The sequence below is a fragment of the Hippoglossus hippoglossus genome, chromosome 7, assembly GCF_009819705.1.
Source record: "Hippoglossus hippoglossus isolate fHipHip1 chromosome 7, fHipHip1.pri, whole genome shotgun sequence".
NCBI classification, from domain to species: domain Eukaryota; kingdom Metazoa; phylum Chordata; class Actinopteri; order Pleuronectiformes; family Pleuronectidae; genus Hippoglossus; species Hippoglossus hippoglossus.
Window position 1 is genome coordinate 25,511,214 of NC_047157.1, and position 20,000 is coordinate 25,531,213.

The 20,000-nt window shown below is 43.2% G+C and overlaps 2 protein-coding genes across 2 annotated transcripts in view; both read left to right on the forward strand.

The window, feature by feature from the left end:
- The window catches only part of sall4 (spalt-like transcription factor 4), a 6,993-nt gene extending 461 nt beyond the window's left edge, over positions 1–6,532 (forward strand). Inside the window, exons 2-4 of the mRNA XM_034590316.1 lie at positions 2,230–4,695; positions 4,782–5,086; positions 5,468–6,532. Coding sequence (XP_034446207.1) covers positions 2,230–4,695; positions 4,782–5,086; positions 5,468–5,902 — 3,206 coding nt within the window. The 3' untranslated portion in view covers positions 5,903–6,532. The remainder of the gene's footprint in view (positions 1–2,229; positions 4,696–4,781; positions 5,087–5,467) is intronic.
- A 2,320-nt stretch (positions 6,533–8,852) lies between these two features.
- LOC117764488 (probable phospholipid-transporting ATPase IIA) overlaps positions 8,853–20,000 on the forward strand; it is a 30,925-nt gene continuing 19,777 nt past the window's right edge. Inside the window, exons 1-9 of the mRNA XM_034590317.1 lie at positions 8,853–9,124; positions 11,566–11,710; positions 13,215–13,328; positions 13,498–13,606; positions 14,570–14,628; positions 15,547–15,598; positions 16,639–16,733; positions 18,669–18,749; positions 19,737–19,812. Of these exons, the coding sequence (XP_034446208.1) occupies positions 9,057–9,124; positions 11,566–11,710; positions 13,215–13,328; positions 13,498–13,606; positions 14,570–14,628; positions 15,547–15,598; positions 16,639–16,733; positions 18,669–18,749; positions 19,737–19,812 (799 nt within the window). The 5' untranslated portion in view covers positions 8,853–9,056. The remainder of the gene's footprint in view (positions 9,125–11,565; positions 11,711–13,214; positions 13,329–13,497; positions 13,607–14,569; positions 14,629–15,546; positions 15,599–16,638; positions 16,734–18,668; positions 18,750–19,736; positions 19,813–20,000) is intronic.

Below are 20,000 nucleotides of genomic sequence, written 5' to 3' on the forward strand. Positions count from 1 at the left end.
GCTGGCGAGCGAGTGAGTGTGTGTGTGTGAGCGTGCGTCCTGCGCCATTGCTTGTGTTTCCCAAAACCCAAACTGAGCCCAAAGTGGGGAAAGTTTGTGTCATCGTCGCTCTTTGACCTGTTGAGTTCAACTTTTTTTTTTTTTGTAAGGGGACGAGGCTGCGACACGTTCCCTTAATAGTTCGTAAATACGACGACACAGGTGCCGGGACACGGGGGAAGGTTTTAACTTCAGGGTTTCTAACTTTTATTGTGGGACTTTAATGTCCCAGTCACCAGGTTTAACCCGCATCCACTGGTTTGGGCTGTTTCCTTCGTGGCGGACTCTGACTCTCTCTCTCTCTCTGACTCTCTCTCTCTGTGGAAGTTTCACCCTAATTGACGCGTGATTTCATTTCTTCTCCATCCACACGCACAGATTCACGAAGCTCCGTGCCACAGAGTGACTCCAGTCACTGGCCTGTTTGTGTTAACTCCGTCCACATATGATTTAAGTGGCCTCGTTTATCATGAACCATCACTTTTTAATAGGTGGGGAAATGTCACTGCGTAAACTTTTTTTTTTTGTTCTCCTCTGGATCCAGTATGATTATTATTACTACTGTTGCCTTTGGATCCTGGATCCAAATGTCTATTCTTGTTTTTTTTCCATATTTTGATATTTGTGTGATTTGTGTTTGAGAGCTTTGGGAACAAAGGTGCCTCCGAAGTGTGTGAAATGTGACTCTGCAGCGAGCTGACCTGAAGGCAATAAATCCCCCAGTTTAATGCATGACTGTTTCCTTTCGTACATATGTGGAGAGGTGGGGGATGGAGCCCTGTGTGTGTGTGGAGACTGGGTGGGGGTGCGTTTTTGGTGTTGCCATATGCAAGTTCCAGCGTTGTTGTCGAACGAGCCCACCTTTTTATAATGGGTGGGGGTGGGGGTGGGTGTGTGTGTGGGGGGGGGGAGGCAGATATCACCGGGGGTTTTGAATGTGGAGGTTTTCACTCGAGGATCCTCGTGGTGATGAAATATGACTTTTTGTGTCGTTGGCCCCTGAATGTTTGATCTGACCTCGTGTCACGTGCCCACCTGGAGGTGAACACACACACACACACACACACACACACAGCTCCTGCTCAGCGAGGACTCCTCATTTCACCCACTTCTGATTTATTATTTTTATTGGAATTAAATTGTCCCATATTCTCCTGTTTCCCCTCGTTTGAACTCTCCCCGTAGAGCCTCATACTGTGCGTGACTGTGTGTGTGTGTGTGTGTGTGTGTGTGTGTGAGCCGGATCCGTGCGTGACGTCTCTCCACGGATGAAAATTGTGATGCAGTTTGAAACTTTTCATTTTGAGCGTGATACCTCCCGGTGAGCAATTAACAAGTCCCACAGTTTCCCTGGGCAAATGCAAACAGGTGGTCTCCCCCCCCCCCCCCTCTCTCTGGGGGCATTAGCATTTAACAATACACCCAGTTGTGAAATGGCCTCTTGGTTAGCAGACAAATTAAAAAGCTCACTTATCAGGCTTTTCACAGGCTGTGAAAATACTTTTTAAGGTAATCAACATCAGATTACCCCCCTCCCCCCCACCCTATTTCTTTTTTCTTTCAGTCCATGTTTGCATAGTTAACTCTGTCTTTGCAGTTTGTTGTCTACTTAAATCTGGGACCTTCAAATCCAGACTCAAAGTTGATGGATATCCATTTTTATCCTTTTACTGGTGGCTGGTGTTGAATAACTGGGGCTAAAGTCCTGCCCCACATGTGGTGCCTGAAACGGATCTGATATTTTAACAAGTGGTCGGGGGGCTGATTTCAGAAACACAGTAATTTAATGCCCTTTGGCTCTTTGTCCTCCTGGACAGTGCTCTGGGTGGTGTCAAAGGTAGATGATTGCCCTCTGCTGGCCCTGTAGCCAACAGGCCAATACAGAGCCCCTTTACAGCCCAGTGCTGTGACTCACAAGGGGCTATTTTACAAGATTGTGTCATCAAATACACACAACATACTAAAGTCTTTCTAAAGGTTTCTGTAGAATATAATCATCAGACTTTCACAATTGCGACAAATGTTCAACATAAGCCTTTTAAAATCATTCATATACTCCTTGATGCCTTAAAGCAGAAACTTTTAAGCCTGAAAACCTTAATGTTTGTCTTCTATTCATCTTTTGATTGGTCTTGCATCATAGCTGCAGTAAAGAGTATTAATTAAAACCCTGTTATCCTCTTGTTTCAGGGATTCCTCGGGATGGTCAAGCTGAGGAGGCTGGAAACGAGATGAAGAGGTTCAGAATGGATGAGACCAACGTCTGCAACAAGTGCTGTGCCGAGTTCTTTGATGAAGCAGAGTTTCTTGAGCACGAGAAGAACTGCACTAAAAGTCAGCCTGTGGTCATCATGAAGGACCGAGAGGGCCACGAAGGGCCTGAGGAATATTCACACGGCTCTCCCGAGGGTCTGACCAGTGACCACGACGATAGCCAGTCCAGTAGTCATTCCTTATCAAACGTTAATGCCGACCATCTGGAGAGAGCGGAGGAGGAGTCGAGCATGAATGCAGATGACTTGGGACCGCAGGATCATGGAGACATGTCTGGTAGCCCCGGGATGACTTTCAACCCCTCACCCCAAATGCACGATTCAAACGTCACCCTGGAAACCATGCCAGACACTAAAGTTGCCGTCTCACAACATTCTTCGAGTAGCTCGTCGCTGACCTCGTCGCAGGAGACCGTACAGACCATCCCGATGATACTGGAGCAGTTGGTGTGCCTCCAGCAACAGCAGCTCCATCAGATCCAGCTCACAGAACAGATTCGAATCCAAGTGGCCATGATGACGCCGCATGGTCTGCAGTCATCTGTCGGGGCGGTCATGGACCCCCTGAAAGCCCTCGGTGCACATCTCTCTCAGCAGCTGTCTGCTGCAGCCGCCCTGATAGGAAAAAGGACCGGCAGTCAGAGCCTCTCTATGGAGACGATGAAGCAAGGTAAACTACCTCTGCCCACGGGCGTCTCTGTCTCGCTGCCTGGGGGACTGGCTTCAGTGACTTCCAAATCAGACATTTTTAAGGGCATTCCAGATCTGGCCAGCCGTTTACCAGCGCTGCTGCCCCAGTCATCGACTGGCATGGGTTTCCAAAGCACCTTCAATGGTATTCAAGCAGGAGTGGATTCCTCCAAAAAAGTGAAGCCGAAGATACCGATCCCCCCGCCAGAACCGAAGAACGGAGACTCGTTATACAGGCACAAGTGTAAGTACTGTGGGAAGACCTTTGGCAACGATAGTGCTCTCCAGATCCACTTGCGTTCTCACACTGGCGAGCGGCCCTTTAAGTGTAACATTTGTGGAAACCGCTTTACAACCAAAGGAAACCTCAAAGTGCATTTCCAGCGACACAGAGACAAGTACCCGAACATTACCATGAACCCTCATCCTGTGCCGGAGCACCTTGACAATATTACCACCACCAGTGGAATTCCATTTGGCATGTCTATACCCATGGATGAGTCAAACATGACTGAAATCAAGCCTATCCTAAGCCATCCTGCTGCCGGGTTCCAGCCGTCACCTATACCAGTGTTCAAGTCGACGTTTGACAGCTTTGTAGGGGACCCGTTTTCACAGAGACCCTCACCATCGACAAGTGATTGCTCTCAGTCTGTTTCCGCTCACGTGTTTGGTCAGGAGACAGCACCGTGTCCTAATCAGAAGGATGCTAAAGAACTGCTGGGACCACTGCATAATATGAATGGCAACTCTCACCCAGGGGAACACAGCTCTGGGACGGCTAAACTTCAGCAAATGGTGGATGGCCTGGAAAAGAGGACCAGTGATCCCAATGAGTGTGTAATCTGCCACAGGGTGCTCAGCTGCCAGAGCTCGCTCAAGATGCACTACCGCACACACACCGGAGAGAGGCCGTACAAGTGCAAAATCTGTGGCCGCGCTTTCTCTACCAAGGGGAACCTCAAGGCTCATTATGGGGTGCACAGGGCCAACACTCCTCTCAAGATGCAGCACTCCTGTCCCATCTGCCAGAAGAAGTTCACAAACGCTGTGGTTCTGCAGCAGCACATCCGCATGCACATGGGTGGGCAGATTCCCAACACCCCAATGCCAGAAAACCAGTTTGAAGCGGAAGAAACAATGGAACAAAATCTACCAGAGGAGAAGCCCATGGGCGACACTGGTTTTGAGGCAAGCATGGAGGATCCTGAGCCGGAGCTGAAGTCCGAGAAGCCAAACGACCCCTTAGAATCCCTCCCACCTGCCACTGAGGAACAACCACAGAAGCTTGCTCCCCCTGTGGTGTTTTCCAGTCTAGATATTCTAAAGAACCTCACCTCTGCTCTTGCACTGAAACGACAGAGTAGCACTGCTTCGGAGAGCGAGGGAACATTCAAAGAATCCCCGTCGGCTCCTAGAGAGCCAGAATATCAGAATGGCCGTAGTCCTGCTATTTCTGACTCGGCCGCGTCTTTTCATTCATCCTCCCCATTAAACAACCATATGAGTCATAGCAAGTCACCCGAGTCTCCTGTCGATGACTTCTCCTATAGTGGACCAAAAGCTGAGTCTGATGGTGGCACTCAAGAGGGCACGGAGTCAAGTGGAGCCCTTGACCTCACAGCATCCAGCAACTTTACCCCCAAAGCCATTAAAGAAGAACCTGGCATGCCATTCACTAACGGAGACTATGGTGAGTTTTATTGACTTGAGATAAAAGTATTTAAAAAAGCTGTCATTAAACATTAAGATCTAATTTTCCTCTTCTTGTGTCGACAGTTCCAAGCAACATGTCTTTCATGAGGATGCCATCGAGTCTGGCCAGTTTGGAGATGAAGATCCCCTCGGAGAATCCTTTGGGCCCTCATGGTCTGTTCAGCTCCCACATGCCTCAGGGAACAGCCATGGCCTCCTCCATCTCCTCCGCAGCTCGACGATCGACCAAGCAGCACGTGTGCAACGCCTGCGGCAAGAACTTCTCCTCGGCCAGCGCCTTGCAGATCCATGAGCGCACTCACACAGGGGAGAAGCCTTTTGCCTGCAACGTCTGTGGCAGGGCGTTCACCACCAAGGGGAATCTCAAGGTTAGTTACAACTGTCACTAAGTGTTGAATAGGGCATTTTCATTCAAACTGTGTTCTTTGCAATAGATCTGGTCTAGTATGGATTTTTAGGGGCTGATACAATAATGGGATATACATTTAATACATATTGCAATGGTTTTAAAGATATGGGAATTGAAGGCTTGATATTTTACAGTTTAATCATAAACTTCATTCTAAATCACTACAGAATAGAGGGAGAACTAATGCAACAAATTTTCTACATAAAATGCAAATGCTCATCTTTTCTGCATTGTTGTGTAAAAATAAGTTTTCATATCAACACGTGTATTAATTGGTCAGGCTCTACTTTCCAATGATGTCGCCAGGGTTTTGATGTGATTGTGTGTTTTTGTTTTCCAGGTGCACATCGGCACTCACATGTGGAACAACTCCTCACGCCGTGGTCAGCGTCTCTCTCTGGACAATCCCTTGACCCTGATGGCGATGAGTGCAGAGGCTCAGATGATGCCAGAAATGATGCAGGCTCCCCAGGAAATGGGTGCTCCACCCATGAGCTTTGATCCATCTCTGTGGAACCAGTACGCTGCTGCCTTCACTGGTGGCCTGACCATGAAGACCAATGAGATCTCGGTCATTCAGAGCGGTGGCATCCCGCTCCCCGGCAGCCCTGCTGGGGGACTTCTCATTGGATCCACTGGGGGCCTCATGAAGATGGATGGCTCCCACTCGGGCTTGCCTGCCTCGGTGGCCGAGATGGAGAAGAACAGCTCTGACAATGTGCCGAAATCCCAGTTCCCTCATTTTATGGAGGAGGGTAAAATTGCAGTCAATTAGGCTTTTTGTAGCCATTTGCCAGTTTGTTACCTGAACTCACTTTTTGAATGTCTCCTTTTTTTTTTGAATGAGGTACAATCAATATTCTGAGAAAAACCTTTAGAATTCTGCTTAGATTGGTTGAATTTTTCCAGTAAGTTCATTGCAGCTCTCTCCTTCTGAACGATTCAAGTGTTATTCTTAGTTGAACTTGATATAACTACTGTAGTTGTATTTTATTTTATATAAATATATATGCGGGTATTTTTTTTTTCTTGTGATTTTTTGTTTTTGTTTTTTGTTTGCTGTCTATCCAGAAGTTTGAATGTATAACTTACTTGAAACTGCTTTAACTCAGACTGTCTCCTAGATACTGATGGATTTTGACTTTAATAGGAAAAGTTTCAGGGCGAGACGCGAGTCTCCGTGTTCAGAAATGATGTTGTAGTTAACCGTGTGTGTCTAATGACTACTTCCCCTCCTATTGTGTGCCATAGGTTTTACTGCATTGTTGAAGTGGTAAATGTCATCACGTCTCATTTTGAAAGGGGCTTTGGTTTAGGCTGAAATAATATTACGGTGTCTTGTCTGTTAGAGCAAGTCACAACAGTTGAGTCATCGGTTTTTGGGACAATGCAGATTACAACATAGGTGTTCATCTTTGCTGCGTTGCTGCCAAGAGACGGTTGTTGATGACTCGAACCTTTTTGCCAAGTGCCTGATCTGAGCTGTGTTTGTTGCTGTTGTCTTTCACTGATCCGGTTACGTTATGAAGGCTCTGTTGGACTGATAAATTCATGTAGTACAGTGTAGCATGGCATGTATTTCAAATTTTTTCAGTTTACAAAAGTCAATTTTTTCAACCTACATATTCCACTTGTGTCTGCCGAGTCAAATCAATTTGGCTGTTCTTACGCGCAATGTTCTCATGCCTGCACTTTATTCAGGTTTTAGTTGCAGTAACTGTTTTTTTTTTATAGTTGCGTTCCACTGCTTTACTGTGACGGCTAAACAGGGAAAGGGCAAACCAACAATTTTGTCAGCTTTTCCTTCCTGTCGAGGTTTTGTTTGCAACGACCATTTAGAGCAACTGTCAAGACTTTTCAACTTGTAGCATCATTTAATTTATTTATTATACACACTGCTTGAGTTTAGGGGGGCAAGTTCTACCTCGTTTAGATTTTAGTTGTCCTCAGCACCTCCTGCTCTCAATGCAATGCTCTGTATATTTTCAGATACATTCGCGGGCATACGACAAGGTTTTTCATCCTCAGCCTGCTGAGTGGAACAGTAATGAATGTATCACTGGACACTTTACACAACTCGGAAAGGTCAGACTACTTCGTGGGCCCCTGCTGTACATTCCTTATCGATATGCATTTGCCAAATTGTGCCTTTCTTTAGCAAACATGTCAAAAACTGCTTTCAAGTTGTCTCTACAATTCAAGTAATGTTGAGCCAATTTGGCTTGTTTACAATGTAAATGTTTTTTTGTTTTTCAAATGTTTCCTTCACCTCCAATGTTTTCTGATTTTGAAAAATAAAATCAGGGTGACTTTTTTCAATACTTTCACTGTCTTTACTCGAGTGCTGTTGCCAAACACATTTAAAGCTGATGCTCGAGGAGCAGAACCAACCCGACTACAGGCTGAGGCACGCGTCAGTGTGTCAACTGAAAAGCTGTATATCCGCCCCTCATGCTAAATTCTCTCCCAGCAAATCCTTAACGTGTCGGTTCACCTTCAGATGACAACAGGAGCCATTAATCACTTTGCATCCTCAACAAAAAATATTTGCATCTTCAACTGAAACTTCCTCTCGTCTCGTATGTTAATTCATTTGAGCTCAATTTACACAGCGACGCTATTTGGGTTGTTGTCTGTTGACTCTGTTTAATGGTACATTTTGAATCTATACTGTCATATTTGATTCAGTCAAAGACAGAATTCAGAAGACAAGTTAGTTATATAAAAACTATTAGTAAACAACTTGTACTAACATCACATACTGCTGTGCCTCTGCTACATAATGGAAATTCCTGATTTAATTATAACTTTTACCAAATTAGTGCACTCAACATTTTTCACATCTGTTTTAAGCTGTTCCAAATTCTGTCTCCATTTAGTTCTAAAAATAAATGAACTGTGTTTAAAATTACCTAGTATTATACAAAGCATACTGTACTTATACGCTCGTCTTGAATATGCCCAAACACTCGTACAACACCTTTTTGTTTCAAATACTTGAAATACTCAAATCAGAAACGGTGTCATGTTTTTGGGAAGTATAACAAGCAGTATTTAGGGAGAAGTACTTGTGATACAACAACAATCTTTAATATGTTACATTAGGTTATTGTCATGTGTTCAAATCTTAACTGTGGGTGGTTGAGTCGGAGCTAAGTTGAGGTATTAACTATTCGGTACTTAAAAAACCCTGAGATACTGAAATAGTTTGGGTCATTATCTTAAGATTACTCATTATTTTGCGATATAAGTTGTCATGAAATACAAAGTCATTATTTTGAGTTATTATGACTTAGAATCTCAAAATATTGACTATTTTGAGATTCTCAGTCATACGTTTCAGTTAGGTCATCTTAAGATAATTCTATATAACTCTAGATAACTCTCTGCAATACTAACCCTGTATTTTGAGAAACTAGCTCAGTATTTTGAGATACTGAGTCAGTATTTCATTATTTCAAGTTTCTCATAATGACTGATGAATGATTTGAACTATTTGGGCTTCCATACTAATGCAATAAGATAATAATATGCAGGATGATAATGATATTCAATGAGATAATAATATGCAGGATGATGATATTCAATGAGATAATAATATGCAGGATGATAATGATATATGAGATAATATTCAATATGAAATAAGACAATAATAAACAATATGATAATATTAAATTAGAGAATAAAATGCACTTTTATAGTAAAATTCCAGGTGATAATAATCTCCAGTATGTAAATACAGAATACACAGTGTGTGGTCAATCCTCCAGTGAGTCGTGTGTGGTGAAGGACGGGTTCGCTGTGCCTGTCCCCGTCCTGAGTGACTGACAGCTGGGGAAGCCTCCGCCCAGAACCTCCGCCGCCGCCGCCTCCACCAGCGCGTCTGCCCGGGGCTTCCAGCTGCGACCGGCCGCTACGAGGCTGCAGACATGACCGACAACATCCCGCTCCAGCCCGTGAGGCGACCGAAGAGACACGACGGGAAACACAGGAATGGGTAAGGGCCGCTGCTGGGGCTGGGGCGTGGGGCGGGGAGAGGGACACATTTCACCCCCTGAACACGGAACCGTGAGTCAGTCAGTTAGCGGCGGTGTCCGGGTCGCTGCAGCCGGGATGGCGGCTCGCAGGCGCGGCTGCACATTGTCTCCTGGAGCTAGCAAAGCGCTAACGGGGAGGATCCAGGGGCTTGGAACCCAACACGGCTAGCATCTGTGTTCGGGCTCGGGAATGAGCATGTAGTTAGCATCCGGGTGTAGCCTTAGCACCGCTAGCCGAGGCTACACCGGGACGTCAACCTGTTCCGGGGCTGCAGCCGGAGCAAGTGCACCTCCAACGCCCATGATGTCAATATTTGCTCGGGTTCGGCGGCAGAAGGAGCTGCGCAGACACGGAGGCCCCTCGGTTTAAAGTCACGTTAATCCAGAAAGCCAGGGCAGGACCCGGCTAATCCCTGGTTCCGATCATATATGTTTTATTCTTTACACATTTTGATCTATATAGATGCCCCCCTCATCCCCCCCTCTCTAAAGGAAGGTGTAGAACATGGCCAACGTTATTAGCATTATGGCTAAACACCATTAGAACAGTAAACCCTCCTGTATATGTTTGAAAAATGAATCTTAGAATGACTTATTATCTATTAAAACAATATCAGAGAATAGCAAGTCACTTGAATTGTGCAATATCATGTCTGTTAAAAGGTCCAGTGTGTAAGATGTTAGGTTCAAATGACCTATTGGCAGAGTTATTAGCTCTTAGTGATGTTTTCACTCGTGCGTTTCATCCAAATTGTTGTTTTCTTTACCCCCAGAATGGTCAGTTTATATTTAAATACTTTATATTTACATCCGGAGCAGGTCCTCTCTGTGGAGGCAGCCATGTTTTTACAGTAGCCCAGACTGGACAAACTAAAACACCATACTGGTCCTGTGGTGTCATCCAAGTGTCCGTTAGCCCCTCGGAACTGCGTTATCTACACCGGGTTTTTAGCCTTAATGTCCGTTGTGGTCCACGCGCAGACACGGGCTGAGGATAATAAACATTTAGGCTCAAAATCATGGAGTAAATGATGTTGTTTTGAGTTGAATTTGAATGTCGGGTCTTACAGACACTTGGATGAGACCACAGGAGCAGAATGAAAGACGAAAGATACAAACATAACATCACAAACATTACAATTCTTCATTATAATGTATACAAATCAACTGGGCATGCATAATATATTTAGTTGACTTGTTTCCTCACATTATCCCAAAATGTGTCCAACAAACCCAGAGAAATCTGCGTATTTATTCAAGGTAACAGGACGTTTCATATTGGTCGTGTTTTAACTGCGTCACATCCAATTTATCCGTCTCTGCTTTAACCTCCAAGGCCAAAGATGCATGATGAAGGAAAAACACTCTGCTAGCCTTCCATCTATTTGTGTATTGGCCACTTTTAATGGATCATAAATATTCATTGACGTTTGCTGCTTAATGTGAAAACAACTTTAATACAATACATCATCTTAGTCGTGTCAGGCTACGTCATCGCAATGACGTCATCAAACAAGGTCTTTTGTTATTGTTTTGATTCAGAGACCCCCTAGTGGCTAAAGTTACATATTGTGTGTTTATACACATATTAATAGCGGGTCCTCTTCCGCGGCGTGGGCCATTGTTTTTCTACAGGAGCCCAGAAAGGACAAAACCAAACACGGGAGTGACTTGTCACTTCAGGATTCAGTTGGTTGGAATCTGCAGCTTCACTAATAGATCTTTTAGTCTTTGGTCTTAAAATACTGTACTTTACGTTTGAGTGCCTCCAGTCAACCCTGATCCAAGATGACTACATATTTGCATGGGCTCTGAAATGTGGGGAGGGGAATCGAGAACTGGTTCCAGTTGGGATCCAGTTCAACCACATCCGAGCTTCTCAGTTCCTTGTGTGACAGATGATTTTTTTTGTAGGAACAGTTGTCAGAGATACTGTATTTATGAACAGTGAATATTGTTGCTGCTGCATTATGAAATGTGGTCAATCCTCTTTACTGCCGGAGAGTGAACTTGTCTCGCCTGTGTTTTGTCTTTTTTAACCTGCACAGTCAGGTGATAGTCACGAGGTCACTGATCCGGTGGTCGATTGATAAGGAACGTTTTGTTTTGGTGGCGTGAAGGGAGACACCGCCCGGTTTCAGATGAAGTTAATGTTTCTTTAATCTCTCTTGACTCTGGCGCCGTGGATCTTTGGCTCAGCCTCGTCTGTTGTGTGGGTTTGAAGCTGCAATAAAGCAAATAATTAACAAGGATATGTGACAGGAAATAAATTAAAAGTGCGGCAGCCTTATCAGCAGGTTCACACAATACAAAACAGGGTTGTGAGTCAGATTCTTTTGCATTCCTGCTCTTGGACTAAACGGTGTGTAAATCTTTAACCTTCCCTGGCGTTTCCTCTCAGGTGCTGCCCGTGGTCGAGGTGCTGTGGCATGGGCGACTTCCGGCCCCGCACCGTTTGGCTCGGCCACCCAGAAAAGAGGGAGCAGCGGTACCCCCGGAATGTCATTAACAACCAGAAGTACAACTTCTTCACCTTCCTGCCTATGGTGAGTGTCAGCCAAAGGTCACTCCTCCACCTTCTCCTCTCCTTAATCCCCCGAAAACCACCCACCTCTGGGAGCCCGACTCTCTGGTGTCATGCTGGACACTTTTTTAGAGATGTATAATATTTGTACTTCTCACATGACATCTTGACAGTGGCACTGCAATATAATCATGAGGTTTATCACTGGCTTCACATGTCAACATAATGAGACCTTCAGGTAAATATCAAGTGTCTCATGTTCAAATGAAGACATTTTAATGACGTGTCAGGAGGAGATAAATTCAGCCACATTGGCTTCACAATCCTTTTGCACCATTTTCCTCACGTTCAGATGCTCAGACGAGTGTGGAAGTGACGGATGTGACTCTTCTTACGTGGACGCTTGTTACTGAGCTGCGTGCTGTTTTTTGACTTGGTGCATTTTCCTGCGATGATTTACATACACATTTGTTTTCCACATATTCAGTTGTCTCAAGATCTTAATTTTGTGTATGAAGGCCGACGCTGAAAGTAGCTCAAATTTGCAAACGCCTATTTGCATTGCAAAACGTCGTGCTTTTTATTTACTCTCAGTTCTTCTCACTAAAACATATTGTGAAGTTTCTTTCTTATGTGCTGCTCGACACTTTTGGAAATGACTCAAGCTTTCCCCTGATTGTAATCTTGCACCGAGGTGGTAATGAAATTGAGCAAAGTCGTAGTATGTGTGTTGAACATAAGAACAACAACTGTGGAGGAACAACTATTTGTGTTTAAATGAGATTTGTAGACTGAACCTGTGTTGTGTTTTGTTAAAATCTTGACGGATATGTTGATATTTACCAGGGAAAGATATGAATTTGGACTGATTTGGCCAAAATATTTATATCGTAATAACCCTTTTAATAATTCTGATTGTGTAAGTCCAGTGTCGACAATCATTCCAAATCTTCGAGAGCAATATTATCAGAAAATGGCAACAACCAGTGGATTTTTGGCCTTTATGGATTATTAAACTGCTCAAACAGACATTTACAAATGAAAATACATTTTAGAACCTGAACAATGTAAATTAAAAGTGTGACGATGCCGTTATTGTTCGGTAAAACATTTCTGTTACTGATACATCTGCTCATATTTATTAATAAGTATCCCTAATATGTCATTATCAAACCCATATGACTAATCAAGAAAGTGAAGTTTGATATTCTACAGTTTAACCATAAACTTTATAGAACCGGAAATAAGAAAATAAGCTTACAATTTTACATTAGATGTAGATATAAACGGCTTATTCTTTAAAATAAGAAGTTTTGACATTGCCAAACATAAACACTGATACTGTTATTTCTGTGAAAGGCTCATAATCAGACCATTTATTTTTCGGCGAACCAATATATTTGTTAAAGTTTCTGTCCGAATCAGTCGTCAGGCAAAACGATGTCCAGCAGTAAACGTCACTAATCTGCATAATAACTTGACCCACAGCAAATATTCCACTGAGTACTTCTCTTGTCTGTTCGCAGGTGCTGTACAATGAGTACAAATACTTCTTCAACTTGTACTTTTTGCTTCTGGCCTGCTCTCAATTTATTGAAGAGCTGCGCTTGGGGGCCCTCTACACCTACTGGGTCCCTTTGGTACGTGTTATTTTTTTTTAACTCCTGCTTGTCCGGTCAATAGCATTTTTCTGTTCTTAAATTTTTGTTCAGTGCATTATACTTTTGTATTTCCTACAAACACAGTTTCCACAGAACTCACAAGCTTAATGTTGGTTTGTGGTTTTCTCCCTTTTTTTAAAATCTCCAGGGTCTTGTACTGATTGTCACCATCATGCGAGAGGCAGTGGAAGAAATAAGATGCTATCTCCGAGACAAAGAGGTGAACTCTCAGATTTACAGCAAGCTCTCAACAAGAGGTAAGGATCAGAGGCTCGGGGCCGAGTTGCTGATGTTTAGTCTGAGTTGATATCTGAGCCGTGTTGCTTATTTCTCAGCATCAGTGTCTATTAACTGTAGGAGGTGGGTCCTAATAAAACTTATTGGGGCTGGGGGAAATGGAAGGTAATTCAAAGCAGATATGTAAAAGTGTACATAAGAGGCCTTGGTATAAAGTGCTACCAGCAATAAAAAGCAGGAGACCTCTTGTGGTTTCCATCACTTTGTCCCTTTGATGTGGCAGCTTGTTTTACCCATAAACACAATGACTGGTTGCCGCCATGATAGCGGCCCCAGTGCATATTTTAGGGTTTTATAGAAACTGTATAGTGAAGAAGTCAAAGCCTCTCATCTCCTCGTCTTTCCTCTTCGGATACAGTTTGTTTCTGAGAGCTCTGACCTGAAGCTGACTTTTTCTTTGTTGATCTTTATTCTGGAAAATAGATTTTATTGCACTAACAGAGCAGATTGTGCTGTGAAGTCCCATGAACCCTAATGCAATAGCAATATTAATGTGCTTTAATGTCTTACATATGCAAAGCCCAGGGGTCACAACAAAAGGTCAAGGGTCGGTGATCTCTTCCAAACAATTTTGCCCCGTCGGTTCCAAATGGAAGGAGAGAAAAAGGCTCAGCTTCCCGAGCATTCCTACGAATCTGCGTGGAAAATTACTGGGCTGACTGGTGACACATGGGTTCACCGAGAGGAGACATTAGTAGTTGATTTTTTTTTATAGATATGTTTGATTAAAAAAACACATTAAACTTTATTTTAATGCCAGGAGAAGAAGAATTCAATTCCACCGCTTTAAAAGTCTGTGTTCAGTCTGTTTGTTGAGAATTTAAACCAAACGATTGACTAATGTGAAGGTCTGATATAAACTTTAACGTGTGTAACCCGTGTTAACAAAGTGAATTAACCAAACGTTTCTTTCTGTGTTCCAGGTACAGTGAAGGTTAAAAGCAGCGGAATTCAAGTGGGAGACCTTATAATCGTGGAGAAGGTTCGTTGCAGATTGCTTCATCCACATCTGTGACTAGTTTTGCCCTTTTTTTGCTTTTTGCGTTTTTAAGGACTGTCAAGTTTCCATTTATATGAGAGTGGATAATGAGGGGGCAGTTAATCTTCTGTGCTCCAGTGGTGACTGAGGTGAAAGGAGTTAGTAAAGATTTTGTAATCTTGTGATCAATGCTCAGCTTCAGCCTGTCAACCTCGATGCATTCACAGTAGACATGAACCTAAAATACCTTCAATTAGATCTTGGACACAAATTCAATTAAGTACTATTTATTGATATATATATTTTTAAGTAAGTTTATGGGTTTGTTCATAAGTTAGTTTGAGCTTTTGGGGTGAATCGTTGAGTGGATTCTCTGAGATCTTAGTACTTGAAATACGAGAAGCGAGCCCTGTGTTCAGTTTCCGACCGACGGCTTCTCCCTGAATCACTCATTTCAACGTAGCTGAAGGAAAGGTCACACATGTTGTCCCACACATTTCACTAATATGACTGAGTGATTCAGAGTTATGTGGCTCACAATTCAGGGAGACACTTGAGCGGAGGTGAAACCAGTAGCTGACAAAGGAGAAAAGCTGTGGAATTTTTAAATTAACCTGCATTTCAAGGAGTCATAATACATCTTTATTAGACTATCGACCACTTAGCAATAATCCATAAACTGTTCGGGGACCAGAGCAGTGGAGGGGCCGGGTCAGACGGGGAGTAAAGCCTGGTCAGGGTCCTGTTCGGGCCACGACAGGATGATTTGTGCTGCAGGGGCTTATTATTGTGACTGGCTGGCCGTTGGTAATGTGGCACATGAAAAGCAAGAAGTCTTAACTCTGCCACAGTTAAAAGAGCAGAGGAGGAGGAGTGCGGGATCGGGAACTCATGTTTTTCTTTCTGCCCTTTTCTTTGTAGAACCAGCGTGTTCCTGCTGACATGATCTTTTTAAGGACCTCTGAAAGAAATGGTAAACATCTGCTGGTCATTCATCCAGATCTCCACAACAGACTGGCTGCCTGGCTGGCTGGCGGGCTGCCTGGGGAAATGACTTGTTTAAAAAAGGCGCTGAGGTGCAGGGATTAGCCCTGAGCCAGGACAGGAAGTCCTACAATGTCTAAATTGCAATCGGGTCCAGTACTAAACTATCACTCAAAGTTCGGTGTGGCAGGGAGAATCGCCTCTGCATTAAATAGTGAGATGGGCATTGTAGACAAAAATGTTCCCTCTTTGTCTATCGCCAATTTTGTCTTTCAAATGAGGAGGAAATTAATGAAAAGAAAATCTGGGGCACACCCGAAAAAATCAAATGCAAACAGGAGACATGAGGAGGAGGCGGCCTCATCTGAATAATCAAATACGGATTAGAAGGAGATTCGCGAGTGATGACACCGACGTGGAGAGTTGCGTTGTTTTGTGTATTTGCAAATTTACAAAATTCAAAAAAAGGGCACAGCACATTTCAAATACCTGTTTTACTTTCAGCCTCCAGATAAACAAGTGTGACTGTGTAAGAGAAGCTTCATGCGTGTTTTGGTTGCGTCTTCCTGTTGGGGGAGGAAAAACAACAGCTTTGTTTTACTGGAAATAGTGCTTGGTTATCTCTCTTCCATGTGGAGGCCATTAGGTCAATTATGAAGAGCCTAGGCCAGGATGACGCATGCAGGCTGGCGGGGGGGATGGGCTGTGCTGGATGCCTCCACTTCTGCCCTTGCTTGATCCCACAAGTATTTTTGCAGCCAGGTCCCTCAGAAGTTGCTAATTCACGTGTGACTCCGGGTCAAATGCGTTTCAAAGCCCATTTAAATGTGGTTATTCACAAATCAGAACCACTGTCGACATGTAGCCTTCGATATGTATTGAAATCTAAACGTGTACATTCGGTGCCGTCATCCAGCATCAAGATAATGAGGCTCTTTGTCGCACTAAGCCTGTCTGTTGTTGCCCTCTAGGGGTAAGTGTGTTTCCTCCTGGCGTCAGTGGCAGCTCTTGTCCTCTCCTCCCTTCCAGGCTCCTGTTTCCTGCGGACTGACCAGCTGGACGGAGAGACGGACTGGAAACTGCGCCTCCCAGTGGCCTGCACGCAGAGACTGCCAACCGCTGCCGTGAGTCATGAATTAAAAGATGGAGGAGAGGTAGTGGGGGACAAAATTGAAAGTTGCGACACTGTGTTTATGACATTGCCGTGCAGTAAAAACTCCAGAATTCTGGACTAATTGCCACATGCGGACATGTCCAAGACCTGGTCCTCGGAGAATTTCATGGATCTGAAGGTTCGACTCAGACCTGATGAGTTCTTCAGCCTTATTTAAAAAAAAATACAGTGAATTTCAGGATTAAACACACAAGCCACTTTGAAGATGTAATTTGGGCTTTGAAAACTTTAATGGCACATTATAGACTAAATGATTAATCAGCAGATTGTTCTATAATATAATAATAATAATAATAATAATAAGCCTCATTTGTATAGCACTGTTCTTAACAAAGTTACAGAGCGCTTCACAAGAGGATAAAACAACAATAAAGAAGAATAACACAACATCAAAAATTACAGTAAATTGATTGGGTCTAACTAAACCTTGAACTGCTGCTCCTGTCGCCCGCCTGTTTTTCTGACGATAAGCAGTTTTTGCCTCAGGATTCAGGATCTAATAAGAATAAAATAACAGCCATGTTTGTCAAACAAAGGTCAAGCAACACATTTTACTGGGAAGTCTCGTGGCCTCGGGCGAAAGATGTCAATTTAAAATGCAAAACTATAACGCAAACACCGCTCCTGTCAATCTGGATGTAAAGCTGCTGTCACAAAGAGATGAGGTGGCATTGCTGAATTTTAATATTTAATAAATGGCTAATAATGACCATTGCTGGCTAAAAGTTGATTATCAGTCCATCAACAGAAAATTTGTTGGCCATTATTTTGATAGTATTATTTGTTTGAGGCATTTATCATTGATTCAGTCTTTTTAAATGTCCGTATTTCCTTGTTTTCATTGTCGTCTGTGAGAGTCAGTTGAATATCTTCGTGATGAATCGAGATAATAACGATCCGATTAATTGATAATGGAAGTGATTGTTAGTTGCAGCCATTTGTCTAAAAATGTTTTCCAAACTTGTACGTTTTCACCTTATAACCCTGTTTTAAAACAAAAACGTCCACGCTAACTTCTGTCCATACGAACACAGCTGAAATAAGAAAATAAGAAATGTATGGAAATGTAACTGAAATCAAAGCTGTTGTATTTAATTTGTGGTTATAAAATCAGGATTGTAGCTGGAAGTGACAGCTCCATTAACATGTAGTTTTAATGGAGCTGTGTCTCAGTCACTGTCTCCTACGTGTTCACATATCTTACGACAGAAAGAGTCAAACCTGTTGATGAGAACAGCTTAATATTACGTATTGAAACATTATATGTGTGAGCAGAGAACGAGGGAGAGAAGCAAACAGATAAAGGGTTGAAACCGGCTGAACCTCGGCTGAATGCAAATAAAATGTGATGACGTCACAAATATACTTTGCTTATTGTCGTTCAAGCTGCGTTCTCACGTTCACGTTATCGGCCCCACTCCGTTGAGCGTGTGCATGGTTTTCTTGTTTGAGGGTAAACGTTGTGTGCCTCTGGATTTACATATTTGTAAAAAATAAAGCAACTGCTATATTTGTCAAACTTTGAATGCCTCATAGCCTCAGGCAGAAGTTCTCAACAGAGCAAACGCTGCTGCAACACAAACTGTAAATGATGATTTAAACCTGGATGCTGGTATCCATATGTAATATGTCATGTGACATAGCTAAAGATTAATTAGCTCTTCCTCCCGTTGACTAAAAACTAAATATCCCACATATGAGTGCAGCCATCTTCTCTTGTGACGCGATGTGGTGATCGTGGTGCAGAGGCATCGAGGTCCTGCCCTCAACCAGACGGCTGCACTCATATGTGTCACGTCGCTCCCATCTTTATACACAGTCTAATTATTCAAGTGACTCTTTTCCTGTGTTATTGATCATAAACCATTTTTCTAATGTGTTCCAGGACCTTCTCCAAATCAGATCCTATGTTTACGCCGAAGAGCCGAATATCGACATCCATAACTTCATTGGAACTTTTACCAGGGTGAGTGCTCACGTAACTATTCTGCTCCTTTTCAAACATGCCGCCCTTTATTTTAACTCCTTTTAATATGCTTGAATATCGACCTTATTACGTTTTCTATGGAGTGAACATGGAAGCTTGTGCGTGTTGGATATTACAACACGCAGCAGAACTTAGAGAAAACCAACAGAATAAGAGAAAAACTATCCACAAACTCATATCTGTGCATCTCTCTTTTTAATTTGCAAGCTTTCCTTCAGCCTGGACAAAACTCAGCAACACTCTTATTGAAATGTAAACTCATTTGTGATACATAAGCATTATTAACATGGCAGCACGCTTGGTGTTCTTGTGTTTAGAAATCCCTGAGGTAGATGACCTGGATCTAAATAGGTGATTTAACTCTTCAAGTTACGGTCTCTGCCTTCTGGAATAGCTGAGAACGTCCAGATCAGAAAGATGTCTGCAGCAGACAACACTTGATTAACTGTGCTACTGCAGACATCAGGCGAATTGTTGTCTCAATTTCAGAGAACTACAAAGACCACGAAGCGTTCAGAACGTCCAACAGCAACATGAAAAGTACACTCAGCAGCGATAAATGCTGGGTAAACACCAGCCGTCGTAAAACCCAAAGCACAGTCTGCAATTCAAAAGAAGTTGAAGTCAGTGTTAGTTTAAAATAATATTTATATCAACACTGGTTTTATACGTGGCCTTTCTGGAATCCTAACTGACCGAAATCTGTGTTATTGATGGAGAACTATAATCACATCATTCTGTTACATGTGTGTTTTCATGTCTGAGTAAAGGGATAAGGATTAGCCTTTGCAAAAGAATTCATAAAACTCACTTAAACAGACAGAGGAAGCCAGAAATGTCGTTATAGAAATGGTTATCGTGTCCGTTGAACACTCCTTTTTGTTTGCAGAACAAACAAGACAATTGAGTAGACGATCAGTTATTTGACGGGTTTGTGTGTGTCCCCCTCCCCCCTCCTCGTTACAGGAAGATGGAGATCCCCCAGTCAACGAAAGCCTCAGCATTGAGAACACCCTGTGGGCCAGCACCGTTGTTGCCTCTGGTAAATATCTGTCCGGGGGTAAAGAGGCCACTAAGACCCAGGAAGTAACCAGGACCAATCTTCCCTCTTAGCTTACGGCGCTGAAAATCGCTCCAGGGCAGCTTAACACGATGCTAGAGAAAGTGTTCCTCTTCCACGGGCCGCGCTCACACGTGTTATCTATTAAGCAGTTGGACATCTGTGTGTAT